At 35.1% G+C, this 12835-nt stretch overlaps 2 protein-coding genes and 1 long non-coding RNA gene across 7 annotated transcripts; 1 reads left to right on the plus strand and 2 right to left on the minus strand.

Annotated features, from left to right (window-relative positions):
- Positions 1 to 249: 249 nt before the first annotated feature.
- LOC112777710 (F-box/kelch-repeat protein At3g23880) lies at positions 250 to 2068 on the minus strand. 2 transcript variants are annotated; one of them, XM_072226613.1, is made up of 2 exons: positions 704 to 2068; positions 250 to 532 (listed from the first exon to the last, which is right to left on the minus strand). In XM_072226613.1, exon 1 carries the CDS (start codon positions 1941 to 1943, stop codon positions 729 to 731), a length of 1215 nt encoding a protein of 404 aa, XP_072082714.1. In that variant the 5' UTR covers positions 1944 to 2068; the 3' UTR covers positions 250 to 532; positions 704 to 728. The 2 variants fall into 2 exon arrangements, with proteins under 2 accessions (XP_072082714.1, XP_029151317.1); XM_029295484.2 differs by having other exon boundaries at positions 250 to 545.
- Positions 2069 to 2272: 204 nt separating this feature from the next.
- Positions 2273 to 6196, plus strand: LOC112777234 (uncharacterized). The gene is made up of 5 exons (XR_003190346.2): positions 2273 to 2887; positions 3653 to 3719; positions 3842 to 3924; positions 4435 to 4557; positions 5901 to 6196. It is a non-coding gene; the product is annotated as an uncharacterized lncRNA (long non-coding RNA).
- Positions 6197 to 6340: 144 nt separating this feature from the next.
- On the minus strand, positions 6341 to 10324 carry LOC112777179 (polypyrimidine tract-binding protein homolog 3). Of its 4 annotated transcripts, XM_072226614.1 has the most exons (10): positions 10224 to 10265; positions 10100 to 10133; positions 9601 to 9747; positions 8769 to 8835; positions 8564 to 8646; positions 8282 to 8343; positions 8052 to 8197; positions 7249 to 7356; positions 7003 to 7146; positions 6341 to 6926 (listed from the first exon to the last, which is right to left on the minus strand). In XM_072226614.1, the coding sequence occupies exons 7-10, from the start codon at positions 8133 to 8135 to the stop codon at positions 6507 to 6509; spliced, it is 756 nt and encodes a 251-aa protein (XP_072082715.1). In that variant the 5' UTR covers positions 8136 to 8197; positions 8282 to 8343; positions 8564 to 8646; positions 8769 to 8835; positions 9601 to 9747; positions 10100 to 10133; positions 10224 to 10265; the 3' UTR covers positions 6341 to 6506. The 4 variants fall into 4 exon arrangements, with proteins under 4 accessions (XP_072082715.1, XP_072082717.1, XP_025677267.1 ...); XM_072226616.1 differs by lacking the exon at positions 8052 to 8197 and having other exon boundaries at positions 10224 to 10324; XM_025821482.3 differs by lacking the exons at positions 10100 to 10133; positions 10224 to 10265 and having other exon boundaries at positions 9601 to 9762.
- Positions 10325 to 12835: the final 2511 nt, after the last annotated feature.

Genomic DNA, 12835 nt, shown 5'->3' on the forward strand with positions numbered 1-12835 from the left:
TGATTGATGATGATTTTGTGCCCAAAATTCAAATATCTTAATACTATAGATCATACATGTATTGTTTATTTCTTATCCAATGGACAAAACCAGTTCTAGGTATCAATCCAAAAACCAAAATGTTGAAAACCAACATGGAAGAACATAATATGAAACTGTAGTCATTAAATTATGGGATATTACAGTTTCGATTTTCTTTCTTCCCTTAATTTAACCCTAAAAATGATAACTTGTCATATAAAAATAGAATTTGATACTAGAAAAAATTAACTCTAATTGTAAAAGAACACCAGTAAATGATAGTCATTCATTAATATCCTAAATAAAGCAGAAAAATTGCTGTGACATTGTGATTTAGCAATGGGGAACAATCATGTCAGCAGAAAGTATAGTTTTACAGCCCTACACCAAGTCTGAAAAAACTATATAAATAAATCATTCAACTAGAAGAATAGCTAGAAACTAAATAGCGGGGGGAAGCCATTACCAATAGAGGAATTCACTTGGAAGAGGTTGTAGACATGGGTTAATCCTACAAATCCAGCCTGGGCATGTGAATATGAAATTGGCAATAATCATAACAGGTAGTATACTTTTGTAAAAAACTAGATAAATAATCACTAAACTAGAAAAGCAATAAGAACAGATAAATTCTCAAAGTCAAAACTCATAAAGAAGGCATAGGAGTTGACTAGAATCAAACCATTATTCAGAAGACAGCTTGTCCGTTAGCGTTTGATTAACTGAATTTGGGATGAGCTAATTGGAAGGACAGGATATGGTGGTGAAACTAAGCTTTCGTGATAAATAAAGACGGACCATCTTATTGAAGGAGTAGGTTTCAATACAGGAAATTCAAAGCTACCATTATCCAAATTAAACAGAACTATCTTTGAAGTTAATGCAACCGCCACAAGAATATTGTTTCCCCAGATATACAATGGACGAAAACAATAATTGGATAGACGCGGATGGCAGGGGATGATGGCCAATTTAGTCCAAGATTTAGGCACTCCATACTCCTTCATGACCCACACGAACCAATGAGTCTCATGATTAAAACAATATGCAAGGCAGTTCCTCAGCACACATAACCGTAGGAAGATATAGGTTTTATCATCCGGATCATTGAGGGGCAGAGAAAACTCACTAAAAGTCTCTTTCACCAAGTCAAGGGAAAAAACCAAGCAACCCAGGATGGCATCCCTACGAATCCAATTAAGAGTGGCTGTGCCTGGCACAAATACCCCTTTACCATCACCATTTATGCTGCGAAATGGGATACCTTGAATGGCTCTCTTGGAAGGGTTGCTGCAAAATGTATAAATTCTAGTTGTATATTTCCGCCTCTGCTTTACAATCACAACAAGCTTGTACTTGTCATTCACATGATCATAGCCGAAGCCGCGATCCGATAAGAAATCCCCACATTCCACCGATGGGGTTGTCAATAATCCAGTACAGGGATTCCACAACCTGACACAGGTGTTGATGCCAGCATCATTAAACAGCAAGCACAGCAATCCATTGCAAGAGCCAATAACCTTGTAGTTACGTCTCTCCTCGAAGAGAACGACTTCCGTGGGTTTGGAAGAGTTCTCGATCAAGGAGCGTAAGGAGAAATCTCCAAATCCGTAGTGGCAAAAATGATGATAAGCAACTCGTGGCCCACTCAAACTTGGATCCGCGGCGGTTGAGTGTTGAAGATGGTCTTTGGCGAATTGGGAGCTGGAAATTAGGGATTTCCATGAACTGCACACTCTTCGTAACCGAAGCAGTGACCTTGCTGGAAGCCTCAGCAAAATTTCTCTGATGAGTTCATCCGGAAGAAACGGCAGCGACTGCGATTGCGTTACCGTCAAAGACAGCAGCCGTTTCGGGGCGTTTATGGTGACTCTTAAAGGCATCCTCTTCCTCTCGTAATAATCATGTGGCTGCTCCATAACAACTTAAAGAGAGGTTAGCGGCGGCCACGACGGCGAAAAGGATTAGCTTCACAAACTTGGAACTTCCCGACTGCACTGTTGTAGAGTATCTACTTGACTATCTCAATTTCCTATTTCGTTTTCGAGAAAGGTTATTTATACACCAAAATCAGCCATTAAAATTAGCCAGAAATTTTGATAACTAATTTTAATGTAATACAACCCTTTTTTTTTTCGTGGACCACGTGACTGCATGTGCCTTTTTAAAAGGGCCAAGGATTCCTTGCTCCCACTTTTGTGTGGGAGTATGATTAACCTACAGTAAAATAATTACAAAATGTACCCCATTTTTTTTTTTTTGAAAAATTTATTAATTAAATTTTGATCCTTTAACTTTTGTTATTTACATTTTTTCCCTTTATCTCTTAGTTTCAGATTCAACGAAGAAGAGAGGTCTGCTAGGGTAACGCCATTTTCTCATCTTCTTCTCTCTGGTTCGCCTACCCTCGCCGCCACAACACGCATCGTCCGCCGCCCCTCCCTGCGTCCGCCGCCAAGAGAGGTCTGCTAGGGTAACGCCATTTTCTCATCTTCTTCTCTCTTCTCTCTGGTTCGCCTACCCTCGCCGCCACAACACGCATCGTCCGCCGCCCCTCCCTGCGTCCGCCGCCAAGAGAGATCTGCTAGGGTAACGCCATTTTCTGATCTTCTTCTCTCTGGTTCGCCTACCCTCGCCGCCACAACATGCATCGTCCTCCGCCGCTCCCTGCGTCCGCCGCCACTCCCTGCGTCCGCCGCCAAGAGAGGTCTGCTAGGGTAACGCCATTTTATCATCTTCTTCTCTCTGGTTCGCCTACCCTCGCCGCCACAACACGCATCGTCCGCCGCCGCTCCCTGATGACACTGAAATAGGACAACTTTCCTCAACCCCACTTCTTGTTGAGGACGACAAACCCAGCAAGGTATACTTTTTCCTCTGCCTTCTTCTCAGTTCGGTTTGATTCTTTTAGAATAGTCAAGATGATGAATTTTGAATCCTTAGGTTAGATTCATCAAAGCCTCCATAAATGCCTAGAATGTTACCATTTTGGTTCTCAAAATAATGGCTTCTGCCATTGGTGCCATGTTCATAAGAAATACTGCCCCCTTCTGGTTTACTAATATTGTCACTGTCTATGGAAGAAATTAGTTTCTTTCTTTCTGAAATCTGCAATTGATGAGTTGAGATTGGCCATGTAAACATTTGCTATGAAGCACAACATAAACATAGTTACAGTAGCCTTCTAGATGAACAAACAAGCATATATAGTACTCTTGGTACATCCATACTAAATATATCTAGATACATTGAATTGTGAGTGTACTGAGTTTTCAAGGTGACAGATATTTTGAAACGGATAGAGTAAATACAACACTACTTTAGGATAAAGCAGAATATACCTGTTGATGTAGGTCCCTTTGCAAAGCAAGAACCTTGTTCCTCTTTTTCAAATAGATCAAGCATCATGCATTGCTATTGTTGTTATTATTTTGCAGGAAAAAGCTATCACGGTGATTTCTCTTCACTTATTTTTATGAATGTTAAATAAGGAAAAACTTCAGATGTTGAGTAATAGAATTACCAAGAAATAGTGTGACAAAAAAGGAAGTAAACAGAATATACTTTCATAAATTTTATTTTGTAGCAGTGGAAACTCAAGTTTCTCTCTTTTTTGTTTCTTTTGCAGGAAAAATTTTATTTTGCTGCTGCTCCATCCGATGTTGCCTCATCAGTGCCAGGAATGCCTTACAAAGGTCAGTTTCCATATCATTTTTCATTTTATTTACCTCTAAAAATGTTGTGTATCTGCATTTCCTTGCTTTAGTGTTCAAGCATAAAGAACCTCCTCTGAACTTTGCAGTGTGTTTTTTTGCAGCAATTGTAAGTCTAATAGGTACACTCATGGAGCAAAATGCACAGGCCTTCAACCAAATCTCAAAAAATATTGCTTCTCATATGGTGAGTCAAGAGTGTTTGTAACTTGTTGAACAATCTAAGGTGTCTGAATCCTATGGATAAAAAGGATTAATGTTTATATCAATGTTTATGTATACTCTAATGTAGTTTTATTTATGAGACTTAGTTTTCTAGTTGATTAGGATGGCTAATTCACCTCTCAGGTTCCCAGTACCATTTGTGCCAAGTTGAACATAAAAACACATCATAAATAGTCAGAACTTTTAGCTTATTTAATAAGTTTTTTCTTTGATATATTTTAAGTCTCTTCTGCCTTATGAGTTTTTCATACTAGAAGAAATAGTGGGAGAAGAAAAAATGGTAAGAAAAAACAAATGAAGAATGGGTTATTTAACTGTAAATTTTTATAGTTATGTTTTATGTGCTCCTATGAATGCACTTCGGGCTCAATTTTATATGGGCAGTATGGTCATTTTTATTGTTATATTTTAATCTCTCTTGTCTATTCTCTCATTTCTGGATTCTTTTTCTTGTAATGTTTCATGTATTCAGTCTTAATTGGAGCTTGATCATTATTTGTATCCCGGATAAAGGTGACGAATTAGGGTCAATCATACTTCATCTGGATTCTTTGAGTCTTCACTCTAGCATATCACTATTTGATAACATCAAAAGGTTAGGATGACGTAGCACTTGATTTATTGTATACCATATATGTGACATATCTAGTTCATTTGTACTCTGGTTATTAGTTTGATTAATTTTGGTTAATTAGTTGATTAATTTTCAGGTTCTTTGTGATTTAAGACCAAGAGAATTATACTAAGAGAAATCAGCTACTAAGAATAAGGATTAGGATAGTTAGAAGCTCAATCATATGATATATAAACTGAAATTATGAAGCTGTATTGGTTGAGTTTGATATATTAGTTTGATTTGTGCTTGATTATGTTGTGGCGAATGTTTTATATATAGGATTCAGATTGGCGGTTCAAATTATTGATGAACCAAATTAAGATGAATTGAGATGAACTTTGGCTAAGAAATTGATTGTGACTATGCCTTTAAGCATTAAAGTTTATCAGCTGCATTTTTTCTATCAATGCATTTTAGTTACTAAGAATATTAAGCATTTCTATTTCAGTTTTTCCAATGAATTGAAATAATGCCAAATGCCATCATCTGTAAAACACTAAATCATTTCATGTCTTGTGAGAATTCAATGATCTACCAGTTTTGTTTTTTGCTTTTGTTTTGTGGACAAACGGATTCCATTAATGAAATATATGGATGTTGGACAATGACATTATAGAAACAGGGTATGAATGAGATAACATATTCCTTCTTCCTCTGTGTCACATCTTTAGGCCTTGAGATCGAATATTGTCCTTGCTAGTTTATACCATGTTTTGCTTTTGTTTTATCTGGACTATTAGATTGAAGCAATGCACATTTATAGTGAAGGATGCTGAATTTATGCTGACTATAACTTATTTTTTCATGTTAATGATAATAGAAACAGAGGGCTAATTGAATCTGTTAGTTCATATCATAGTAATTTTTAAATGGATGTGGATTGTAACTTCCATGCTAAAGATAAGTATTGCATAACTAGAGCAACTTATGAATAATGTCCAAGGTTATGTTTAGATATTAGATAATGATGCCTGAAATGTTGAATGCACCCTAGAAGTTTAGATGAAACCAATGTTTTTAGTGTAAAATTTCAGTAGTATAGTTTCAGCTGTAGCTGTCGAAATAAATGTTTGAAAGAATATCTATTTCCATAAGCTTGGTTGCCTCATGTTGACCTGTTGTCCACAATTAGAATGAAGATCATTATTCCATAATTAGTTTATATGAATTTATAATTTATCCTATAAAATTTCAGATTGATCAAATCTAAATTATAATTTATATGAATTTTTTATTTAAACACTGCTGCTGTCTTGTATATTAATAACATAATTTTTTCAACACACTTTTAATTAGAATTATATTGTTGGTGCTCTAAGCAGATTAACGACTCCACACGAATGAGACTTGCCGTGGATCTGGTTTTAGAGGAGTACAACGATTTGTGTCTCGTAATACAAGAAAATGCTTGGCAATATAGGACCAAGGTGGAAGCAGAGCATGAAGACATTTAGAAATGAGGAATTATCTTTTTAGATATTTTTAATATTTTTTTTGAAAGACAAATTACTAAGCTATGTTTCATTAGTTTTTACACTAATTTATCTTTCTATATATTACAATTCTATATTACTAATTTCTTTTACTTTATCGGTTAATATAAATTATTCATAACCTATATATTTTATTATAAATTATTCATAACCTATATATTTTATTTCTGTAAATAACGATGATATATACAGAGAAAAAAATGTGTTTCTATTTTCTTATTAAAAAACAGAGAAGGTGAGTGCAATATATATAAAAGTGAAATGCAAAGTGAGAACAGGTTTGATCTGTATATTAATAAGCAATTCGACCATTACAAGACAATGAAAGTGGCATCATCTGCATAAATATTATCCTACCCAAGTTCAGAATCCTTGTCCCAAATAAGCTTAAGAACCGTAAGACAGTAGCGCTCGAGTCGGTAGCAAAAGTCTCGATCAAATGTTCTGCAGCTGAGAAAAGGAGATTCGAATCGCCGAGCCAGAAAGTGGTCTTGCATGCTTGCAGACAAGGGCCTCGGCAGCCTGCCCCTCAGTTTCAAACTGAACAATAGCCTGCCCCTCAGTTTCAAACTGAACAAGAGCCTGCTTTTTTCCATTCACCTCAAAGACCTTGTTATTGACAATGGTTCCGTGCTCCTCCACAAGGCTTACAATGTCCTCTTCGGTGATGTCTTGTGGGAGGGTTGACAAATGGATCATCTTGGTTGGCGAGCAGCAATACCGGTAGTTTTTAGCAGCATTGCGATTGAACCGGTTGAGATTTGAATTCACATACTCGTGTGTTTCGGCACCTTGGGTTATATTCGGATGCTTCGAGAAGTTGACCTCCAATCGCTTCCCGAACAACATAACTCCCTACATTGGAGAGATAGTATTAACCATAAAAATCACAAGAACCTCTAGTAAAGATATAAGCACCTAAGTAACAAACCTTAAGAAAAGGTACTGCCAATTCGGCTTGGAAACCATCCCCCATTTGGATAAGCGCATGATCTGGTTTGTTCCTAAGAAGTTTGATTCTAACAATGTTCCCATAAATGGCGAACACGTTGAACAATTTATCTTCATCTATTCTCTGAAATAAACAGAGTTTGAGCCAACTTTAAAAATATAAGGTGGAAAGAGGAGAGAGAGAACTTTATAGCAGAACGCAGAAATTCCAGGACAACATGCTTACATCAAGATTGAGATTTGCAACAAGAATTGTACACCTGTCGTTTGTTCCGGTTATCCCAGGAGGCAAGCCTCCCCCAAAGGCAGCTGCAATTGCTGCAGCATTGGCCATCTATAAAATTCAAAACAAATTGGTAAAAACTCAAATTAATAATAGTTTCAAGATCAGAAAACTCAATCTCCAAAATCAGTTATGAATAATCCAGCAAGCCTGGTGTTTAGTACATTCACCAATGTTTCTTCAAATACAAAATTAAATAAAAAAAGGAGACATAAACCATTAGGTATTTCAAATGCTACTCTGCATGAAATGCCAAAAGGATAATGACTTCCTCATATATTCAATAGTGCATCAAAATTAGTAAATAGTGACTTCTACTTGGCTTAAAAGTATACATTTATATTATAATATTAATATAAATAATTATAATAACCAATATATAAATGAGTTAGCTCACGAGTCAATAAACTAAACTTAACTAAGTTTAAACTCGACTCATTTAAAATATCAGCTCAAATTTCAACTCAAGTTAGGTTCACAACCTGATGAGCTCAATTTATTAAGAGTTCGAACGGACTCATGAGTCAGTTTGATCACTCTGAGTTCTATTAACAATGTCTAACCAAGAATTAGACCTAACCTCTGTCATCCCTAAATTAGCAGAACTAGTTTGATAAATGAGCAAAGTTCAATACTCCATGGAGACAGTTATATATATTTTAATCTTTTAATGATTTAACTCTGCTAAAGTGCATGGCAAATCCTCATAAGATAACTATCCCCATACACCTTATTCTCGAAATTACATTAACACTATAACAAAATGAAATCCGTTTCTTGAAACATCGAGGTATATGGCGGTTGAGGGTTGGATAACTTTTCCATCTCATCTAAGGCAAGCAACTTAGGAAGGGGTGGCATTAGGCTCATTGGATCTGGTGTTTCATTCAAACTGCAATGAAAAATAAAAGCAGAACAGAAAAGTTTATGAGTAACATTGCTCTTAAGCATAGTCAAAATGTTGTTTATAACTTACTCTTTCATAATTCTATTGAAGTTCTCTCTCACTTGGTGGAAATTTTCAATATTTTTCCCAAGCTGTAAACAAATTTGAAAAGAATAGAAAAAGAAAAAGATTATATGTTAATTTTGCAACCAACAAGAATGGAAATGACATCCTAATCAACTAGAAAACTAAGTCTCATAAATAAAACTACATTAGAGTATACATAAACATTGATATAAACATTAATCCTTTTTATCCATAGGATTCAGACACCTTAGATTGTTCAACAAGTTACAAACACTCTTGACTCACCATATGAGAAGCAATATTTTTTGAGATTTGGTTGAAGGCCTGTGCATTTTGCTCCATGAGTGTACCTATTAGACCTACAATTGCTGCAAAAAAACACACTGCAAAGTTCAGAGGAGGTTCTTTATGCTTGAACACTAAAGCAAGGAAATGCAGATACACAACATTTTTAGAGGTAAATAAAATGAAAAATGATATGGAAACTGACCTTTGTAAGGCATTCCTGGCACTGATGAGGCAACATCGGATGGAGCAGCAGCAAAATAAAATTTTTCCTGCAAAAGAAACAAAAAAGAGAGAAACTTGAGTTTCCACTGCTACAAAATAAAATTTATGAAAGTATATTCTGTTTACTTCCTTTTTTGTCACACTATTTCTTGGTAATTCTATTACTCAACATCTGAAGTTTTTCCTTATTTAACATTCATAAAAATAAGTGAAGAGAAATCACCGTGATAGCTTTTTCCTGCAAAATAATAACAACAATAGCAATGCATGATGCTTGATCTATTTGAAAAAGAGGAACAAGGTTCTTGCTTTGCAAAGGGACCTACATCAACAGGTATATTCTGCTTTATCCTAAAGTAGTGTTGTATTTACTCGATCCGTTTCAAAATATCTGTCACCTTGAAAACTCAGTACACTCACAATTCAATGTATCTAGATATATTTAGTATGGATGTACCAAGAGTACTATATATGCTTGTTTGTTCATCTAGAAGGCTACTGTAACTATGTTTATGTTGTGCTTCATAGCAAATGTTTACATGGCCAATCTCAACTCATCAATTGCAGATTTCAGAAAGAAAGAAACTAATTTCTTCCATAGACAGTGACAATATTAGTAAACCAGAAGGGGGCAGTATTTCTTATGAACATGGCACCAATGGCAGAAGCCATTATTTTGAGAACCAAAATGGTAACATTCTAGGCATTTATGGAGGCTTTGATGAATCTAACCTAAGGATTCAAAATTCATCATCTTGACTATTCTAAAAGAATCAAACCGAACTGAGAAGAAGGCAGAGGAAAAAGTATACCTTGCTGGGTTTGTCGTCCTCAACAAGAAGTGGGGTTGAGGAAAGTTGTCCTATTTCAGTGTCATCAGGGAGCGGCGGCGGACGATGCGTGTTGTGGCGGCGAGGGTAGGCGAACCAGAGAGAAGAAGATGATAAAATGGCGTTACCCTAGCAGACCTCTCTTGGCGGCGGACGCAGGGAGTGGCGGCGGACGCAGGGAGCGGCGGAGGACGATGCATGTTGTGGCGGCGAGGGTAGGCGAACCAGAGAGAAGAAGATCAGAAAATGGCGTTACCCTAGCAGATCTCTCTTGGCGGCGGACGCAGGGAGGGGCGGCGGACGATGCGTGTTGTGGCGGCGAGGGTAGGCGAACCAGAGAGAAGAGAGAAGAAGATGAGAAAATGGCGTTACCCTAGCAGACCTCTCTTGGCGGCGGACGCAGGGAGGGGCGGCGGACGATGCGTGTTGTGGCGGCGAGGGTAGGCGAACCAGAGAGAAGAAGATGAGAAAATGGCGTTACCCTAGCAGACCTCTCTTCTTCGTTGAATCTGAAACTAAGAGATAAAGGAAAAAAATGTAAATAACAAAAGTTAAAGGATCAAAATTTAATTAATAAATTTTTCAAAAAAAAAAAAACGAGGTACATTTTGTAATTATTTTACTGTAGGTTAGTCATACTCCCACACAAAAGTGGGAGCAAGGAATCCTTGGCCTTTTAAAAGAGTTAAATAACCAAATAAAATTCAAAAATTAATTCCGCTGTTTTTTTTGGTAACATAAAAGACTTGACTACTTGACACTTGAGCGAGTTTTTATGAAAGCTTTTTTTATAAAATAGAGTAATTTTATGTTTTCAATAATTTATATAAAAATATTTTTATTTAATAATTATATTTAGATTAAATAATATAAAAATATTTTTTATTTATTTATAATATTAAAATATTTTTTTAAAGTAAAAAATATTTTAAAAAAAGATATAAATTTTAGTTTTTTTAAAAAAAATATTTTTTAATTCATCTACTATTTTAAGTTTTATTACTAAAATTTTGTCAAATATATTAAAATAATATAAATATTTTTTTATTAAAAAATATTTTCTTATAAATTTAATTTCAATCAAATAAACTCAAAATAAATTATCTATCTCGAATAAATAAAGGCAGGGTGGATATCCGTATACCCGAATAATGTTGTTATTCTTACTCAAAATTATTTATCATAGCTCTCACGATGATCAAAACTCTATCACTCTCATATAATTCATTTGATTATGTCTCTCTTGATTTCAGTATATCGTATTATTCAACAGCAAAGCTTCAAATAAGTTTTTTCTCTTTATTTTACATGTTTAAATATCTTTGGTTTTTTTATTAATGGATTTAAGTCAAATTGATTCATGCACTCTACATAAATCTAGTTTCATTTTTTTTAAATTTCTAATATAAAATTTGATGACAGGAAGAATTTGAATTGGAGGCAAAGGTTGCAAGAAGAAAGGATGGGTTAACTTCTCTGATTGTGTAGGTAAGAAAAAAGAATAATAACAACAATATTATTAAAGAGTTGATTCATTGGAAGAGCCGTGTGTCACGGCCTTGGACACACTCCAACGCTACCGTGCCGGCACTCGGACTTACTCAACCTCTTGAGCTAAGACCAAGTCAGCCTACCCTCAATACTTAGCAAGAAGGCTAAGAATACAAGAGAACACAAGAGAAAGGAAGCTTTGGTGGAAGAACACTTTATTGCTTAAGTGTGGTTACAAATGATTCACACACCCAAACTCTAACTCTCATCCCTATTTATAGCCATCCACCTCCTCAATGGATGGTTAGGATTAAATCTAATCAACGGTCCAGATTAATCATCCAAAACCTTCTTTACAAATATCTATCCTACCACAACTCTCTAAATGTTTCTAGATTATTCCATATCACTCTTTATACTTCTATATACATCTACACTCTTCTAGAATACTCTATGACCTTCCAGAGTCTTTTAGAACCTTCTAGGGTATTCCGGGACCTTCTAGGACATTCTAGAACGTTCCGGAACCATCTAGAGTATTCTCAAACACTCCAGAAAACTATTCAAACACTGTTAAATCTAACCTTCTAAAAATTTCCGTGACACGTGGATGACTCCATAAAAGCTAAGGTAGTTCAAAAAGCCAAACTAGTAAACTTTGATATGAGTTTTTAGTTTGATTTTTGAAAAGAACTCTAATTAGGGTAGCAGTTCTGATCATATTTGAAGTGATAGTGCTTATATTTAGATGCATACAAGAAAAAAATGAAATATATTGACTTTATTTTATGCTCATATATCATTAGAACTTATAAAGTTCCTGAGTGTTTGAAGAATTCACAACTGACTTAACCTGTTTTCAATTTTGTATATATTCATATAGAATAAATGACCATTTTTATCCATAAAAGATGAAAATGCTGACATATGTATTCATATTAAATCGAAATTAAACTTGTACCTATGCAAGATGTTTTCCGTGTAACAAAAGTACCCTGTCTTTAGAGGATTGGAGTGCCACGTAGGATACTTTTGTCACATAGAGGGCATCTTGTGTGGGTACAAGTTTAATTTCGATTTAATATAGATACATATGTCAGCGTTTTCATCTTTTATGGGTACAAATGGTCATTTATTCTATTCATATATTTGAGACATCTACGAGCCTCTACTTTCATATATGTCGTATATATTCAGATAGTATAGTATCTACTTGACTTTTCCAATGCCTATTCCTATGTTTATTTTGTTTTAGAGCCATATTTATAATTATGTTTTGGATTATGTTTATTTTGTTTTGGGAACAATATTTTTAATTATAAAAATTTTAATATTTGTGAATATAAAAATTATAATTTGTTTATACCTTTAGAAATTATAATAGTTAAAAGTAAAAAACAGAAAAAAAATTTTTATGCCTTTATATATATTATTTAATAGTTAAAAATAAAAAAAAATAGGATATTTGGCGGGTTTAGCCCGCCAGCCTACCGTTAGGCGAGTTGGGGTACGATTCTGGGACTGCCTTACTAGACGAGACGGGGCAGCCCGCCGGGACGGACTTTCTCGCTTGCCACCCCTACACGTGACTAAGTGTGCCTATCAAAAAGAGTTAAATAACCAAACAAAATTAAAAAATTAATCCCGCTATTTTTTTTTGAAGACTTGACTACTTGAGTGGTTTTTATGATTTTTTTTTAAATAGTGTAATTTTATATTTGAATAT

This window comes from Arachis hypogaea, chromosome 19 (assembly GCF_003086295.3).
Source record: "Arachis hypogaea cultivar Tifrunner chromosome 19, arahy.Tifrunner.gnm2.J5K5, whole genome shotgun sequence".
Classification (NCBI taxonomy): Eukaryota; Viridiplantae; Streptophyta; class Magnoliopsida; order Fabales; family Fabaceae; genus Arachis; species Arachis hypogaea.

Excerpts from the sequence above, each read along its gene's own strand:
- LOC112777710 (XM_072226613.1), bottom strand. The coding sequence starts at position 1,943 with ATGGAGCAGCCACATGATTATTACGAGAGGAAGAGGATGCCTTTAAGA.
- LOC112777179 (XM_072226614.1), bottom strand. The coding sequence starts at position 8,135 with ATGAGATGGAAAAGTTATCCAACCCTCAACCGCCATATACCTCGATGT. Across the intron at positions 7,357-8,051 it reads CATTTTGTTATAGTGTTAAT|ATGGCCAATGCTGCAGCAAT; the intron begins GTAATTTCGAGA and ends TGAATTTTATAG. Across the intron at positions 7,147-7,248 it reads TTGCAAATCTCAATCTTGAT|AGAATAGATGAAGATAAATT; the intron begins GTAAGCATGTTG and ends TGTTTATTTCAG.